The sequence below is a fragment of the Dipodomys spectabilis genome, unplaced genomic scaffold (genome assembly GCF_019054845.1).
Source record: "Dipodomys spectabilis isolate Male_0828 unplaced genomic scaffold, ASM1905484v1 ptg000302l, whole genome shotgun sequence".
Lineage (NCBI taxonomy): Eukaryota > Metazoa > Chordata > Mammalia > Rodentia > Heteromyidae > Dipodomys > Dipodomys spectabilis.
This window is the reverse complement of record NW_024870979.1, coordinates 1,063,225-1,082,417: the sequence shown is the minus strand read 5'-3', so window position 1 is coordinate 1,082,417 and position 19,193 is coordinate 1,063,225. Positions and strand designations below refer to the sequence as shown.

The 19,193-nt window shown below is 47.4% G+C and overlaps 1 protein-coding gene across 5 annotated transcripts in view; it reads left to right on the top strand.

Moving 5' to 3' along the window:
* The window catches only part of Arid1b (AT-rich interaction domain 1B), a 328,395-nt gene that overhangs the window by 256,127 nt on the left and 53,075 nt on the right, over positions 1 to 19,193 (top strand). For 4 of the 5 annotated variants that reach the window (XM_042702058.1, XM_042702060.1, XM_042702057.1 and 1 more), the window contains exon 7: positions 10,358 to 10,537. The exons of the other annotated variant lie outside the window; for it this stretch is intronic. In XM_042702058.1, coding sequence (XP_042557992.1) covers positions 10,358 to 10,537 — 180 coding nt within the window. The remainder of the gene's footprint in view (positions 1 to 10,357; positions 10,538 to 19,193) is intronic. 5 annotated transcript variants of the gene reach the window in all.

Here is a 19,193-nt window from a genome sequence, read left to right as displayed (position 1 = left end):
CCCTCTTCAGTTTCACAGTCCAGTGCCTCCTATTTTAATGCTCTTGCTCACTAATCTGCAGGGACTGTGGAATCAGAAGGTGGGGATTGGGGTACAATAAACTACAAGAACTAATTTTGTGACCTTTGACTTAAATAAGCCTCTGCTTACTCTTATAAAACCTGAGGATCCGTGTGATCCGCACTCACTGCACAGATGATAAATATCAGGTAGCAACTCTAGCAGTTAAGATTGTTAAGATTTGTGTATGGAAAGGCCAAATATTTTAGCCCCACTACCGTCATGGTAATCAGTCTGATCCCTCCCCTGGCTCTAATTTAGCCAATGATAGATGACATAAGGTTTGAGGCTCTGAGGCTCCTCCGGGGCTGAGAGGGTGGGGCCAGCACGGCTAGTGTGTGAGCCTCATATGCAGAGCACTGAGGTGCTGGGAAAGGAGAGGGGCCGAGCCTGGGTTAACCTAATAACACAGCTGGTGGAAGGCGGGGGCCGGGTTAAAGCCTTGAATGGGTCATTAGTTTCTGTCTTCCTCAGAGCAGTTCATGTTGTGAAGAGAAGCGGGCAGGCAAATAAACACGGAATATATTAAAATGTAACAGGAATTTTTTAATCTATTTTTCTCTCCGAATGGGAACTGACGCCTATTTGGGAAGAGAAATGGCCGTGTCTGTCTTGGTAGCCGGAGCCGCGCGGAGGTGGGCCACGTGTGGCTGTGATTTCACGCATGTGGGGAGACATCGTTTACTGAACTGGCTTGCAGACACAAGGCAGTCATTCTGTGAATTTTCAGCAGATGCCAACATGAAAATAAATTGTCCTTGTGCCAAAAAGAAAGCGTGCTTTGCCTTCCGGTGGCTTATGGAACCCTGGGTCTTTTCTGGTGTCCTGATGGTATTGAGGCTCCGTGGCCTGAGGAGCAGGCTTGATCAAGGAGTTAGGCTTTGCTATAGCCTAACCAGTCTGGGGGCTCCTGCGGGAGCCTGGGGTCTCCTTCCTCGCTGCTTCTTTCATGTGGAATGAAGCATAATTTGGGCTTTGTACTCAACTTTATTCCAGCAGGATTTCAAGTGTCTAAAACTCATTGTCGCAGGTGCTTGAGAGCCTGTGCTAAACAAAAGTCAAAAGGATCCTTTGCTCCTTAGCTAGAGAGTCTATTCAGGCACTTCACGGGCTCTTTCATTCATCAGCAAACTCAGAGGAAGGAAGCATACACTCAATCTTGGGCCACCCAGCACCAATTAGTACTGGGGCTCAGTACCGGAGCTGTTGGTAGAGGGGCCTGAAACTGAGAAGCCTAACTTCTTTAAGCCAAACGACAGCCGGCCGCTAATTACTAGCTGTTTGGAAAGGAGCGGTGTGGGGTGGAGATGCGCCTGCACTCTGAGCAGCAGCGGTGGAGGAGGTGTGCAGCTGTCAGGCCTCACTGCCGCATATTTCCAGACCAGGAGCTGCTTGCCGCGATGGCCTCACACTCCGGGAAGCAACCGCAGTCCCAGAGCCGCAGCACTTTGCCTTCGGGAAGGGGGACGTTGGTGGAAGGTTACTTTTGGACCAGTCTGGATAGTTGTGGTGATGGGTTATTGTGTCTTCGCTATGGCAGGCACCGAGCCGAGTGCCTGCTCCATCCCCTCATGTGATCGTGTCAGGTAGACTCACTAGAACGGGGAACAGGCACTAAGGACCTGCACTCGTGACTCAGCAGCAATGAGCCCACAGGCACCCACAGTCCTCACAACAGCAGGACAGCAGCACCCCGGGGCCGGACCAACGCACCCCCGCCTTGGGTATGTGAGATGGAAAAGGCAGCGCCTTCTTGCCCTTTCCTGGCTGTCAGCCCTCAGCGTCTCCTGCTCGCCACAGTCCTCGAGGTCTGTCTTCCTTCTCTCGAAATAATTCTTGAATGCAGTAGGAAACAAGGAGCCAGCAATCCGCTTTACTCAACGGGCTGCATTTGTAGAGTACAAGTCAAAGGAGCTGTGAATAAGCCGGGCGCCGGTGGCTCAGGCCTGTCATCCTAGCTACTTTGGAGGATCTGAGGATTGCGGTTCAAAGCCAACCCGGGCAAGAAAAGCCATGAAACTCTTTATCTTCAGTCAACCACCAGAAAACCAGAAGTGGCACTGTGGCTCAAGTGGAAGAGTGCTAGCCTTGAGCTGAAGAGCTGAGGGATCCGTGCCCAGGCCCAGAGTTCAAGCCCCACCACCCAAAAACAGTTGCTGTGAACAGAGATACTGCATCCCTCTTCACATTTGGTTCTAACCCTGCACCCAGCACCTTGCCTGGACGGGGGGCGGAGGGGGTGGGAAGCAGTGAGGCCTCAGGTGCCCCAGTCACAGGAACAGTGGCCATAGCAGTGTCCATGGCCGGCAGGGCCCACACAGGAGCTGCTGGGCCGCGTTTGCAGTGCTCGTCCTCACGTCACAGGTGGGGCCCCAGGGGCGGGCAGTGTCATGGAAGTAGAGGTGGGGCTTGTTTAAGAAAGGGTGCGAGGAACATTTTCTTTCTCAGATTCTGATTCTGTTCATAGATTCTGTTCCCCATTGATAGGTAGCCCTAGACTACCTGGCATGTAATAGGAGCAAAACTTGTGTGAACGTAAGGTATGGTGAATTGTAGCTCACATGTGCATTCTATCGTGATGTTCAATGTTCCTATGAATCGTTTTTGTGTAAGTGTGAGTATCATCAGGTTGTTTTGAATCTTAAGTGAGCTAATAATGAGCAGCGCTAAAGGACACAATATACACTCATGAACTGTCAAGTGTTATCAGACCAAGGAATGGCATCTTGCTGGAACTTCCAGGTCTGAAGCACCCTGGTGGCTCAAGGAGAGTCAGAGCACTGAGAAGGGGAGGCAGGGGAAGGGTGCCAGCGAGAGGCGGGCCGGGCTGGGGAGGCCTGACGGCTCAGTCAGGAATTTGCTCTCATCCCGTGAATCCAGCCAGAGTCAGTGAGTAGTTCTGCACAGACACTATGGACAGGTCTCTGAGGATGGACAGGTCCCTGAGGGAGGGGGAGGAAGGAGCAGGGCCCAGAGGAAGGTGCTGGCCTTCAACACCAGCAGGAGATCCCCTGGCTCTGAGAAGAGGAGGCTGTGTGGCACGGGCATGCTCTGGGATGCTCGCAGGTTAAAGTGGAGACCTGGGAAGAGTCCGCGCTGCTCTTCCTGTGATGCCAGGTGTGTCTTGCTGACACTCAGGCTGGGCTGGGCGAGGATTTGGAGAAAGGGATAAAGTGCTGAACAAACCATTGAAAAACTGAGCACTCCTCAGGCAGTAGAGCCAGGTGTGGACTGTGATGTCACGGTCAAGCCCAGGCAAAGTTAACAGGCTCCCATCACACACAAAACAGCAAGGTCTGAGGATGTGGCTTCGGCGGTAGAGTACTTACTTACCTAGCGAGTGTAAGGCCCTGGGTTTAATCCTCAATCATGGAAAAAAATAAAAATAAAAAACTTCAAGGAAACACTTTGCTCTCTTGCCATTCTGGTTTGGGTACTCTGCATAGCACCTGCGTATTTTTTCACCGTACTCCTTACCTATTTTCAGTTATTTGTTGGGTATCCATGTCCCACTAAAAACAAAACTCCTAAAGGGCCTGGCACTTTAAAAATGATCAATGATATTGTTCGTTGGGCTTTTTTTCTTTTTAATCTTTTACGAGATTATACATTGTTTTGTCAGTTTCTTATTTTTCCGTTAGATTTTATTATCTGTTCAACTAAATTTTTTTGTGTGCTGGTACTAGGGCTTTTCCACTTAAGGCTGGTGCTCTACCACTTGAGACACAGCTTCGCTTTCTGCTTTCTGGTAGTTAATTGGAGATAAGAGTTGCATGGACTTTCCTGCCCCCAGCTGGCTTCAAACCTCGATCCTCAGATCTCAGCCTCCTGAGAAGCTAGGATTACAAGCCACTGGTGCCCGGCTTGTTCAACTAAAGTTTAAGGTCTTCAAGCTCAAGGATTACATCTTTTGCTTTTTGAAAAATGTTCACCTATTCTTGCTACAGTTCTGTGAATGCTGGGGTAATTTGGGCATGCTGGCAGAAGATTGTATAACATTGTGTATTGAGTTACCAGTTTGATAGCTTATATTGGAACTTACAATGAATGAAAGGCTCATAGAATCGCTATAAATGCAATAGTAATGCCTTTTGTATAACATTTTCACGGTGTTTTGCAGTGCAGAAAAGCACTTTTGCGTACACGTCTTATTTGACTCAGAAAGAAGCACATTCATACAAAAGAGCCCTGGCCCCCTACATGAGGGTGTTACCGGTGCTCTGAGCCACATTTTCTGGCTCCCAACAGGTCAGCATAGGCCTGCCATACCCCGCAGAAGACAAAGTTCCCTCAAATCATTTTCCTAAAGCGTGCAACAGTTTCTGCCTGAAATGTGCCTCCTTCATTGCAATCCATCTGGCTGCCGTGTCTATAGCTACCTGTGATACACAATGCAAAAGGCTGTCTGCTTGTACACTTACGGGAAAGCACATAAATTCTGTTTTCATAGGGAATGTCTAAGACTCATTGTTTTACATGCTGTAAAAAGTAATTGTCTACTTCAATACTTTGCTCAAAGTTTACATTTTCTCATGTTAGATATTTACCGGGGACATAGAATTCTGTAATGCATTTAGTTACTCATTGTACTATCATATTGTACAGAAAACTCATTTTGTACTTTCTCAGTTTCCCTTACTAAAAAGTGTGATTTTCTGAACTGAAAGTGCTGTAGCTAGGAAACCTCGCACCTTTCTAACTGCAGCTGCAGTGTCTGCTGCCAGTTCTGTTCTCAAACTGCCATGATCTGCCGTTGAGAGGAGCTAAGAGCGGAACGCAGTCGAATCAACACTCCACCATAAATAGGTAGAGAATTTTAGTTGAAATTGATTTTTTTCACATTTTTGGAAATGTTTAAGCATTTGTTTCATGTAAAATAAAATTTAAACAACAATTAAAGAAAAACCCTCCAAATAAAACTACATGAAAATTGCAGACCCAGTTTAGATTTTTGTAGGAGGCAGAAAAAAAAATGTTTAGACCAGAGACAGAAGACTAGAGCTAGACATGCCCCTGCCACTGTTGAGTGGCAGCTCCTGTATTCGGGGGTAGGGAGGAGGAAGCCAGCGAGCAGAGGCCTTGTCTGACTCCGCACCAGTGACTTAGGAGGCCAGGACTTGCTCGCGGCTCTGCGGCCCCAGCTGCCTGTCCCTCCTCTTCTCCCAGAGTCTTTCAGTGGGCGAGGGTCTTTTGAGCCGCATTAGGAATATGTTCCCTCGCTGCAGCCGTGCTGTGAGACAGAGAGGGCTGTTTACTTTCAGATGAGGAAACAAATAATAAATGTGTAGTTTCTATGTAGGATGAAAGGTAGAAACCCTTTTGCAACTAGCTTTTTTAAGTACTGTTGTTTGAACTCTGCCTTGGACTTGCTAGGCAGGAAGGAGTTTTACCACTTACACCATACTGTCAGCCTTTTTTGTTATTTTGTAAATAGTCTTGCGTTTCTCCTGGAGCAGCCTGGACTGCAGTTTATCCAAGTAGTTAGGATCGCATGGCTGTGCCACCATGCCTAGTGTGAATCACTTGAGATGGGGATCTCGAGAATAGTTTGCCCAGACTGGCCTTGAACCTGATTCCCCTGATCGCTGCCTCCTAAATAACTAGAATTCTAGATGTGGGGCCACCACGCACACCTGACTTTATCAGCTAATTCCTACCCTTTATTTTCATCCAACTGTGTAGAAGTGGTAAACATTCCATAACATTTAAAAATTAGATGTCTGGGGCTGGGAAGGTGGCTCAGTGGTAGAGTGCTTGCCTTGCATGCATGAGGCCCTGGTTTCGATTCCTCAGCACCACATAAGCAAAAAAGAAAAAAGCCGGAAGTGGCGCTGTGGCTCAAGTGGTAGAGCACTCGCCTTGAGCTGAAGAGCTGAGGGACAGCGCCCAGGCCCAGAGTTCAGGCCCCACGACCAGACTTAAAAAAAAAAAAAATTAGATGTCTTTTTCAGTCTGCTGGCTGCTTGCATCTAATTGTAATTATATATTATGCGTCACTCTCAAGACCTTACTGGCCATCTAGTTTTGTTGGATTTTTTTAGTCTTATTCTGTGGCCTAAATGTCCTTGAATTCACAATCCTCCGTCCTCCATTTCCCAAGTGCTGGAACTACACTCATGCCTCACCGCACTCAGCTAATTTTGTTTAGCTTTGTTTGGGGGTTTTTGTTGTTATTTGTTGGTCTTCTGGCAGGGCCTGTTCCTTCCAGGAAGTGCTGCTGTACCACTGACCAGCGTCTGCGCCGCAGGCCTTCTCACTTCAGCCGTATTCCCGTGGCATCCCTTCTCCCTTCTTTACCCTGTGTATTACAGTTGCCCGTGCTGCTTTGACAGCCGACTGCAGTATTATTCCAACCCAACTTTCCACAGGATGATAATGTAGAATGTGAGCCCTTGCACTTTTGAGTGATGGTAGCCATGTGCCCAAGAGACTGTGGCCAATGGGAACAAATGATAGAAGCAAACAGTTCAATGAAAGGAACCCAGAGAGCCACTGAGCAGTGTTTGTATTGACTTGCAATAGCTGTGCAGAATGAAGCACTACCACAAATTATAAACTATCTGTGTAAGAACATACAGACACCCTCCCCCCCCCCCCCTCTGCTGGCTGCTTGCATCTAATTGTAATTATATTGTAATTATATATTATGCGTCACTCTCAAGACCTTACTGGCCGTCTAGTTTTGTTGGATTTTTTTAGTCTTATTCTGTGGCCTAAATGTCCTTGAATTCATAATCCTCCGTCCTCCACTTCCCAAGTGCTGGAACTGCACTCATGCCTCACCGCACTCAGCTAATTCTGTTCAGCTTTGTTTGGCCCCCAGTGAAGGACTGCAGCAGCCACTGGTGGTGGCAGGGCCACTTCCCGCGATGCCATGTGCCCTTTTGAAACGTGCACAGGGGCACTAGCACTGGTAACGCGGGTCTCGCACACTCAAGTTTCAAAGTGGAATAGACGTACCAGGCACCTTGTTCATTCTAGTCGGAGGCTGCATCTGAAGGCATGGGCCCTCGAGAGTAAGACGCGCTCTTGGCAGCCTCACTGTCATCCCTTCCTCTGGGGCGGCGGATGCTTCCGCCTGCTGGCTCAGTAGATCCTCATTGTAAGATCAGGCAACTGAGGCTCTGAGAACTTGTGATTTGCTTAAGGTCCCACAGCTAGCTGGATGCTGGATGCATGGCGGTATATTTATTTACACGTCTGTCTCCCCTGCTAGATTCTGATAGTGGCAGAGTGACCCAAGCCTTGCACTCCTAGTCTGATGTGGTCAGTTGGTGATAGGAGAGACACAAGCCCAGGAAATTATATCACTCTCTGCTTTTGTGGTGTTAGAGGATTCAGAATAAGGATATCTGTTCCAGAAGATTTTTAAGAAGCTGCTGTGAGCTGGGATATAGCTGGGATGTGAAGGCTTGGGTTTGATTCCTAGCGGGCCATTTTCCCTACCCCATAACCCCAAAAGACTCTATGTTGGGCACTGAAGCTTTCAAACTTCAGTTTCTTATGTAAAGAAATGGGTTCCACATCCTTTAATACGTTTTCCTGGCTAACTGGCTCACTCCTGTAATCCTAGCTATCAGGCAGCCAACATTTCTGGGGGTCAAGGTTCAAAACCTGCTTAGGCATAAAAGTCCATGAGACTCTTAAATCCAGTTAACCACCAAAAAGCCATAAGTGGTGGTATGGCCCACGTGAGTCTCAACCTTGAGTGGGCAAGTCCACAGGAAAAATGTTCCCTTCAGTTATGGAGACTTGGTACAATGGTCCATTCTGGAATTAGCTTTGAGATTCTTCCTCTTTTTAAAATCCATTTTCTTAAGATTCAAGGGCATCTGTCAAAAGGATTATATCTTGTTAAGGACTGAGTACATAGCCAGAAGTTTATGGTGCCCTTCCCAGCTGGGAATTGCTGGCTCTCGCATAGGTGGTATAGGAAGTGAAGGGTCCAGAGCAGCACCAGCAATGGACACCACACGCAGGCCTCCTGCACTGGACACGTCACACGCAGGCCTCCTGCACTGGACACGTCACACGCGGGCCTCCTGCACTGGACACGTCACACGCAGGCCTCCTGCACTGGACACGCCACACGCAGGCCTCCTGCACTGGACACACGACACACAGGCCTCCTGCACTGGACACGTCACACGCAGACCTCCTGCACTGGACACACCACACGCAGACCTCCTGCACTGGACACGCCACACGCAGGCCTCCTGCACTGGACACGTCACATGCAGGCCTCCTGCACTGGACACGCCACACGCAGGCCTCCTGCACTGGACACACGACACACAGGCCTCCTGCACTGGACACGTCACACGCAGACCTCCTGCACTGGACACGTCACACGCAGGCCTCCTGCACTGGACACACCACACGCAGGCCTCCTGCACTGGACACGTCACACGCAGGCCTCCTGCACTGGACACGCCACACGCAGGCCTCCTGCACTGGACACACGACACACAGGCCTCCTGCACTGGACACGTCACACGCAGACCTCCTGCACTGGACACGTCACACGCAGGCCTCCTGCACTGGACACACGACACACAGGCCTCCCACACTGGACACGCCACATGCAGACTGCACTGGACACGCCACATGCAGACCTCCTGCACTGGACAAGTCACACGCAGACCTCCTGCACTGGACACGTCACACACAGGCCTCCTGCACTGGACACGTCACACGCAGGCCTCCTGCACTGGACACACGACACACAGGCCTCCCACATTGGACACGCCACATGCAGACTGCACTGGACACGCCACACGCAGGCCTCCTGCACTGGACACACCACACACAGGCCTCCCACACTGGACACGTCACATGCAGACCTCCTGCACTGGACACGCCACACACAGACCTCCTGCACTGGACACGTCACACACAGACCTCCTGCACTGGACACGTCACACACAGACCTCCTGCACTGGACACGTCACACGCAGGCCTCCTGCACTGGACACACGACACACAGGCCTCCCACACTGGACACGCCACATGCAGACTGCACTGGACACACCACACACAGGCCTCCTGCACTGGACACGCCACACACAGGCCTCCTGCACTGGACACACCACACGCAGGCCTCCTGCACTGGACACGCCACACATGGGCCTCCTGCACTGACACATCACACACAGGCCTCCTGCACTGGACACGCCACACACGGGCCTCCTGCACTGGACACACCACACACAGGCCTCCTGCACTGGACACGCCACACGCAGGCCTCCTGCACTGGACACGCCACACACAGGCCTCCTGCACTGGACACGTCGCACACAGGCCTCCTGCACTGGACACGCTACACACAGGCCTCCTGCACTGGACACGCTGCTGATGGCGGGAGGGAGGCCTGCCTGACTGTGTTTCTGCGTAATTTAGAGAAGTTTTTTCTTTATGCATTTTTAGTATCTATCCACCCATTACTGTACTGTGTCTGGCATTCTCCTGAGTGTGTGGCAAATTTCACATCCAGGCATCTACTTACCATGTACATATACTCTGCAAAACACCTGGAATGCAGCATTAAGCCCAGGCACGACCTTGGCCTTCGTAGAGCTTTTTAGTGGAAAGCAAGATGGTAAGCCAGTCAAAAAATCATGGTAAAATGCTTCCGAGTTAGGAAAAGGCACAGATAAGTGAGAGATATCACGGGCTAACTTCAGATTGGCAATCAGGGGATGCTGACCCGAGTGCGAGCAGCAGCCAGCAATATAAAAAGCACTGCAGGGAGAAGGGACCAGGAGAGACTAAACCTTGTGGAAGGAGAGCTTGATGTTATCTTCTAGCAGACCGAGACAAAGCTGAGTGAAGCGGGGGAAGCGAGAGGCAGCAGCCGGAGCAGGCAGGATGCCATGGGCCAGGGCAGATGTTCATCTCAGCCCTAGGTGCAGTGGGAAGCTGTGAAGGACTTCTTGCAGGGGAATGATTTGCTCTAATGTGTCCTCTTTTTTATTCCTAGAAGACAATTCTGGCAGCTCTGGAAAAAATGAACTCAAAAGAGCAAAGGGGCAGCTCAGAGATTGGTTAGACAATTAGTACTGGCAAAAGACCAAAGCAGGGACTGGGTTGGTAGAGAGGTAGTCAAGGTGTGTTTCAAAAGTAGTCAGCTGACAGTGCTGACACATTCGTGGCACACGGAATTTTCTGATGGGCTCTGATGTCGGAGTGCTTGGCAGCGTGGAGGAGCAGGAGGCTCTAAACTGAATGACCAGAACGCAAATGGAGCCTCCAGGTACAGAACACCTAATTGACGTGTTTCTCTCTATTTCCTATTTAGGTTTTATGACAGGCACACAAAGAAACCCTCAGATGTCACAGTATGGACCCCAACAGACAGGACCCTCCATGTCCCCTCACCCTTCTCCTGGGGGGCAGATGCATCCTGGAATGAGTAGCTTTCAGCAGAGTAACTCAAGTGGCACTTACGGTCCACAGATGAGCCAGTATGGACCCCAAGGTAAAGAAAAACATTTCCAAAATCAGTTATGGTGGGTGGTAGAAATTTTAATAATGCTGGTATTTTACATATTACTTTTGATATTTTAATATCACCATTGCATTTTAAGATTCGAGTGTTTGTTACTTACAGTTTGCAGTTTATCTTGTGGGATTCCAGTTTTGTTCGATTGGGACCTGCCCCCCCTGAGATAGATTCCTGCTCGTGGAGGCTAGCCCTGGGGGTGCTGTTGAGGTTCACAAGTTCCCACTTCTCTCATCATGACTGTCCAGCTCTCAGAACAAAGCCTGGAACGGATTTGTGTCTCAAACAAGAAGTGGGGGTGGGGGGTGGGGCGGCGTCAGACACAAATGGACTCAAGCCCTGTGCGCTGTTCACACTCTGCCTGTCTGGAAAGTGATGTGGGGTTGATCTAATGCACAGTCTTCAAACTCACGCACCCACACATACATAATACACATATACACATGAGTACCCACGTAACATATTTACACATATATTTATGTGCTTACACATTTGACATCACTTTTAGCAATAGGACATTAATTCCTTCTTCAGATTGTGCTGATTTAAATTAGACATTAATGCATAATTCAGAGAAACAGATCATCTGGCATGCATCCCAGAGTTTTCTCACTTCTGAGGATACGGGAACATTCTATGTGAAAATGAGTGCTCACCAGGAGAGTGTTGCTAGTGCTCCCACCCATGGACCTAGCAAGGCCTGCCCAGGAGAAACCTTGTGTCCAAGCTGGGCCAGTGGTGAGGCCTGTGTACCCTGCCTATCACCAAGGAGACACCTGTGATCCCCCAGCAAGTGTCCAGAGGCCCAGCACCTCCACGCCCTCTTCCTTGTCCTCTCTGAGGAAATCTATAATCTTTCTGTTGATAGTGCTTTAGAATTAAGAAAGCATATTTTCTTGTTATGAAGATGTTTCTCTAGAGGATTTTAAGCAGTGGAGCACTATTTCCTGGTCTTACTAGTATACGTACTTTCAGGTAAATTTCTGTTAGGAAAGCTGTTAGAATACCCAAAAAAAAGCTCTCTGTTAGTCCTATGGGCCTTTGTCAGTGTGGACAGAATCTCCCGTGTTCCATGTGGTTCCCTCAAACTGTGTCAAAAACAGTTTTCCATGTTGTTAATTCTTGTCCCAGCTGACAGTGCTATCTACCTTTCCCTGCCAGCCCCGAGTGTTGCCGCGTAGCAGTTTGTGACTGACAGAGGCCAGGCCCAAAGTCAGTCCCCTGTGAATCCTGCCTCTCATGCCTGCACCCTGCCCTGCACGTTCTGCAGAACTAGTTCCTTCAATGCTATGGAAGGAAGCAGCTGGTCAAAGACAGCAGAAAAACAGTGTATCGCGTGGTGTAGGCACAAGAAATAAGGACTTCTCTTTAGAAAGTAAATGGGGACAAGGTTGGCACCCTGTTCTCACAATCGAAGCTGCTGAAGGTTTAGGCCTTAATGTTTAAAGCCATTATCTTCTCAGTGGACCTCTGTGCTTCTAAGTAATTCCATCTTGGAGCCTTTCTTGTGCTCGTAATATACGAAGAGTGAGCCTCGGACTCTCTGGTGCATCTTCTCTAAGCCTTTCGCTTACACTGTAGTTGTTGAGAGCAGGAAAGATCTGTCTATGGAATGAATGTCCTTGTTAAATCAGCCATTCCGTTTTCTGGACTCAGTTGAATTTGAAGATTCTTCATATCAGAGCTCTGACCCTGGGAGAACTTGCCTGCAAACTGCCGTGTGTCCTTGGGACGCTGCTTACTCTCTGTGAATTACTGTCCCCTGGAAATGAGAAAATGGGTTATGTAGCCTGGGAAATTGCTTCCAATTCCAGTGTTCCATGAGCCTAAATTTTGTTTCAGTTCCAGGGCTTTTATATTACCACCGCCAAATCCTCCCATAATAGTGCGGTGGTGTGTGGGCGTGTGGGGCGTGAATGCCGGTGTGAGCTGCGAGCAGAGACTGTTTCGAACGAGGACAGCGCTTTCCACACACAGCACTTCCCTCACGGGCGCCTTCCTCTGTGTGCCCCTGTCCTTTCTCGTCTCTCACGTGGTTCCCCGCACCAGTGTTGGCTCTGAAGTGTGCTTCCCCCAGGGCCCGCATGGGTGATCGCTGTCCTGGGCTTAAGCCAGTCCTGGCTCTGCCTGGGCAAACAGCACTGGCACGGGCTTCACTTGGTGGACTGGTCATCAGGAATGCTCCTCCCTACACAAATCTTATTAATCCTTTTAAACAGAGACCCAAGATGAAGTTTGTTTTTGTCCTGCTTTGCGTCACTAAATATACAGATAGTAAAATGTTCGGTTTGCATCTTCTTCTTACAAGATTTAACATCTCTGGAAAGACAAGTCATTAGTTTCCCTAGTGTGTTCCTAACTCCATGGCTCTCCTGGGATTACTCATTCAAGAGACCTCAGGGAAATATGTCCTACAAACTCTTGCAAACTGTTTGATTGTCAGGAGCAACATCTCCAAAATCATTACAAGTTAAAAGAAGCAGCATTTGTTAAAAGGCATTTTGTTGTACATGCTGGCCCTATTCTGAGGGTTCACCTTCATTTGTGCTGAGGGCAGGTATGGGTACGATTGAGGGAGAGACCCAGGTTGAGCTGTTGATCACCTCCTGAAAGAGACACAGTGGCTGATTCAGCCCGTGCCCACCAGCCCCTTCTCTTACTGTCTGGGAAGCCTTTGAGGAAATTTCCAGCTGAGACCAAATCCTTGAGAAGTCAAGCCACTCACCCACAATTCCACAGCAAGACCAGCGTTCCACTGGGAGACAGTACCGCAGACGCCACCCAGGCTCACTGGCCGCACATTCCCAGAACTCCCTTGCTCTAAGAAAATACGAACAAACCTGCCTACTCACCTCCAAGGAGTAAGGAATGCCAGCATGGAAATACACCAAAAGGAGTTAGGAAAAAATGCCCTCCAATTAAAGTAAGGGAGAAACATGAGGAATGTACATTAACTGCAGCATCTGAATTATTAAATAAACAAATAAGATGAAACACCTAAATGTGTGAAAATATTTAATTACAAGGTATTTATGAAAGCACTTTCCTACCTTCAAGCAAGCACATGTAATGACTTTCCTAACAAAGCATTTGCCAGGGTTGTGGGTATTTGGCATTCCTAAATAGAAAGAAATTATGTAATTAACATTAATTATGCATAGTAAATTTGGGGAAAAAAACATAAAATCACTTCAACTTTCATAGCCTTTTTATTTTCAGGGGACAAAGATTTTGTTTTATTACTGTATATTCTAGAAAAGCATCTATCACACTGATTATCTACAAATACCTTTTTTGTCATAAATTTTTTTTAAAAAAGTTAAGCTACAACTAAGCACTTTAGGCAATTAGCAATAATTCCAAGTCTAGACTCCCAGCAATTATCACTTGCTTGTATAATGGCATCTGGGAGTCTGAACAGGACACTGGAATACAGCTGTGCAGGTAGGTTGTACCCTGGCGCGGTCCTAGGTTTCTTCCTTCATTTTTGTAGTGTATGTCTTGGGAAAATAGGACTTGCAAGTAGTTAAGTCTGGAGAGCTTTATATTTTTCAATTACTTTGGTAAAGATGTGTTTTAGGTTTTGATTTTTGCTCTGAATTAGATGCCATTTGAAATCTTCTTCCTTTTCCCTTCATTTCTTATAAATTCAGCAAAGGCAAACTTCAAATGATAGTCAGTTGAAGTGAATGCAATTCCAAAATAGTGACTGAGAGAGAGAGTAATAATCTTGCAACTCTGAGTTCCAGAGGAACAGGTATGAATGTCAAAACTTGTCAGCTACTTGAAAGTGTCTGTGGATGCCTGTGTCACCGTGACCCAGGATTTCCCGCTCCACTCTCTTAAGTCCAAATCTCAGGCCTACGACTGATTCGAGCTAAACGCCACCTGCACTCACCAGAGAAGCGCACTACCTAGCTGATGAGGACGCGGGAGACCCCCGAGGCTCCTTCTGGCTTTCTGTGCAGGCTGCTCCGCTTCATGTTGCTTATTTTCTTCTTAAAACAGGTGTAATGCACTTGATAGAATTACAGTTTGCTGATACATTACTGTTATTTTATGTCTGACAATGTGAAGCAAAAGGACTAATTCTATAGTTTGTTCTTTTATTAAAAGAATATTCTAAATCTGTCTCAATATTAGAAAAAGTCAAATAGATCATTTTATAGCCAAAAGTAAGTTAATACAAGCAGGGTTTTGGTTTTTTTTTTTGATGCTCAAATTTAACCTTCAAATTAGAAGGTTTAAGACTGTGCTTTTCTTAGACTGATTATCATCATTTTATCAAAAGCCTTGAATTAGGGGGAAATTTTAAATTATAGCACAGATCAACTTAAAATTTAAAAAATACAAAGCAACTTTAGTTCTGACTAATGTGGAGCTAATGATACTCGGCATTAAAGTCAGGACGCGGAGCAGTGCCTTCCATCCCCTGCCTGGCTGAGTGTGTTGGGGCAATGGGAGTATGCTACAGCCGGCCTCAGTCAGCTCCGCTTGGTCAGCCCTGGACATGGTCAGCTTATGGACATGCAGCCGTGCTTGATAATCCAGCAAGAGACCTTTCCCTGCGCTGTGTAGTCCATCGTATGTTCACAAGGAAATTGTCTCTTAAGTCAGATTGCACAGATCTCCAAGAAGAGTCCCAGGCAGCCTTTCAGGAATTAGCTCAGACAGCAGTCAGAAGTGGTAGATGAAGCCTGTCCCTGAGCGGAGCCCCGTGTGGATGCAGGAGTCCCTACTGTGTGCACTAGTGTGAGTCTCCAACTCTCGACTTAGTATTTGCCACAAAGGCTGTTTTTGTTTTGTTTCATTTTTTTGTTTTTTGTCGGTCATGGGACTTGAACTCTGGGCCTGGGCGCTGTCCCTCTGCTCTTCAGCTCAAGGCTAGTGCTCTACCACTTGAGCCACAGCATCACTTCTTGTTTTTCTATTGGTTTATTGGAGTCTCTCAGACTTTGCTTACCCAGGCTGGCTTTGAACTGTGATCCTCAGATATCAGCCTCCCAAGTAGCTAGGATTATAAACATGAGCCACTGGCACCCTGCGGCTGTATTCTTTTATGACAAATTGACTTTCACCTGAGGGTCATACTTCCTACATTGTTTGTTTGTTTGTTCTTTTTGGGGAGGAGGGCTGGGCATGGGAAAATGCCGATCTTGGGGATTGAACCAGGGTCTGGGCGCTGTTCTTGAGCTTTTGTTTTGCTCAAGACTAGCACTTGAGCCATACCTCCACTTCTGGCTCTTTTGGCGATTAATTGGAGATTAGAGTCTCACAGACTTTCCTGCCAGGGCTGGCTTCAAACCATAATCCTCAGATCTCAGCCTCCTGAGTAGCTAGGATTACAGGCGTGAGCCACCAGCACCAAAGTCTACACAGTTTTTGTAATATCATTGTTTACTCCTTTTTTTTATACTTTCCTCTGTTTGAAGAATAAATTTTAGTGTCTGTTTATCATGAAAATAAAGTTCCTAATATAACAACATGAAGATAATTTTCACTTATTAAAAACTTGTTAGTATAGTTTTGTCCTTCCATGACAGATTCTACCCATGCATTTTTAGTTGTCCAATAATAATCATGGTTATAGAAATATTTGTCCCCACAGCAGCCTCATTAGAACGACCATCTTTTATATATTAAAGGATTGTACTCTAGTGACAAGTAGCTTGTGAAGGCTGTACACACAGTGGTAGATACTGGCATCTGGTTGTGCCCTCCACAGGATACATCCAGTCTTGCCTTCATGTCATTTCTGTTCTCCTGGGGGAGGCAGCAACATAACAGCTCCCTTTCCTGCCCACCAGTCTGTAGACTGTCTTGGCTTCACAATTCTCATCACCATGTAACAGTGTCTGTATTTCTGTATTTGCCTGTCCTTGACGTCAGAATGTAAGCTCTTCATTGTTTACTGCTGTATGCCTAGCACTTAGCACAGAGCCTGGCATATAAGAGGCTCTTACTAGTGACTGTTGAGTGGATACTGCTAGAACACAGCATCCAGGGGCACTGCCTGTTTTCCTGCCCCACCTCCATGTCTGACTGGAACATAATCCAGTGCCTAAGAGTAATTTAAAATGCACGAGTCTGCTCTTGGGGCAGGGGGTGGGGCAGGGGGAGGGCAAAGCTGATTTTTGCCTTTGTGTGTCTGTGCTTCTGTATTTTGTGCATTGACCTTGTATTGCTTTGTGATTATATTTTTATAGAAGTCAGTTGCTGAAACATACACAGAAGGAAAAAACCTTCCAAAAATGAAACATAAAGTGATACCATAAGGCAAAATAACATACGTATCAAAAATTATGTAATATGCTTATTTTTACAGTTCTAAGATCTCTTTTTTCCCCACAAATAGATTTGATATAACTAGGGATGAGTTAGCTTTTACTTTTGAACCTGTATTTGTTGTCTTCTTAACTATTTGATCCCTGGCTATAGTGATTGTGCATAGAAAAGTAACCAGCAAATAAACATATGAAAAGTACTAATTGTGTCATGAAGGGAATGGAAATTAGAGCCAAAGTGGTTTCTGCCACATACCCATTAGGATTACTTTTTTAAAACTTCTTTGCCAGTTGGAATCGTTAGGTACTGGCTGTGGTATCAAGAGTTCACACTGTTTGGTGTGAATGTGTAGAATCTCCCAGCCACCATGTGGCAGTTCATCAAGCATGCACGCGCTGACCGGCAATCTCAGTTCTAAGTCTCTCCAAGAGAAATGAAGCACACACATACCTGAACAACTGCTGCAAATGTGCCAAACTACCAAGTGTTCACAGAGTGGATGCTCTAGGTCAATACGAGGGAAGGTGCTGATGCAGCTGGATGAGCTCACAGTGTGTGGAATTCATAAACACTAACTGATGCTAACTGAAAGAAGCCAGACACCAAAGGCTGACTGTGTGTGCAGCTTTGGGTGGGGTGGATGTGGACCGATACTCCTACCAAAGGCGGTGATAGAGTATTCTCTATCTTAATTGTGCCACAGGCTACAGGCTTGTGTCTGCTTGTTATTGTTTGTAACATGTATCTCAGTAGTATGACTTCATCCCTTATGGACTGCAATAAAAAATACTGAACATGGTGAGCTAAACAAGAGGCTAAATGTGGCCAGGTATAGTAGCGCACTCCTGTAATGATAGCACTCACAACAAGGTAGAGGTAGGAGAAGCCCAACTTTGGCAGTCAGACTGGGCTACCTAGTGAGACCCTGCCTTGTATCTGTGGGCTGAGGTTGGAACTCAGGGGTGGAGCCCTAGCCTAGCACATGGGGAAACCCTGAGTCTGATCCCCAGCGTTGAAGGGAAAGAAAGGTAAATCCACGTTTAGCCTTGACTCATAAGCACATTTATCATAGTGTGCAACTATTTAGGGGTATGTTTTCCACCCAGAGTAGACAGTCTCGTATAAAGTGTGCCAACTAGAATGAGGAACTTGAATCATCACAGTCCTAAAACTGAGTGAACCCCGGAGTATTGATCACAACTACCAAATTTACGTGTTATATAATCAAATGTAAAATTATTTGTGATCGTGCTAGAATAATGGTAGTGACTTGCATAGCCCGGCCCTGCTTCCTCTATCTGGTGCTTGATTATAACTCCTCAAAGGTTGGAATCTGAATTCATTTGTGACCAATTTTCCAAAGCTGGCATGCCAAAATGAACCCATTTGAAATTGGTGGGCTCTCAGACTTGGCCACAGGACCAGTCCAGCTGAGGTGGGCCGGCCCCACATCTGCCTTCATTGTGCCTAATGCTGCTTCCATCTGCTTTCTGTCAGAGCTAGTGCCAACAAATTACTAATCTATTAGAGAAACATGGGAAGAAGATCGCACTTCTCACTCCAGCTTCCTCTCCTGTTTTGCCTGGTGTACATATTCGGTTTCTCCTCGTGTTGGGAGGGAGCTACACTGGCTGCTACACTGGCTTCTCCTTGTCACATCTTTGAAGAGCAGTGGGGAAGGTTGAACACGGCTGCACTGCTTGGCGCTGGGGGCTGCAGCCGTTACTCAGGGCAGTGCCCCGGCACCCGCTGGTCTCCCTCCCTGCTCCCCATGCGAGCCTTGCTGCTGCCCAGTGACAGCACCCCACAATGGCCATGCCGCCATTTGTTTTCATCCAAACACGTGAATTTGAAGTTTCAAGGAAAAGAAGAGAGCCCTGCATTACTTTTCCCTCTGTAATTGAACACTTTATCCTGGGCATGTGATATCAAGCAACCCCAAAGCGATTGAAGAAAAATAGACTCGGAGCCTCGGGCTGACTGTCCTTGCAAGCGCAAGCCGGCAGACCCACGCCATGTTCCCACATGGTATCTCCATGCCTGCCCCTGTAGCCAGCTCGCTTCCTCCCTGCAGGGAGCCCAGCCACTGACGCCCAGCACTGGCTGCTTATCCCTAAAGGAATGAGAAGCTGCAGGGGGCTGCAGGCCAGAGGTTTGGTCATTGTCATGAAGATCCAGCCATGACCCGAGGTGTGAGAGTTAAGCAACATCATTGCTTCCATCCCAGCCACAAGCAGATCTCTGCAAGGCCTGACGCCTTCTCTCCCCAAGAAAGCCATGCTACCATGCCATTTTATTCCTGTCCATATGGTTTCACTGATGGAAAGAAGGCTTTTACCCAAGTCAC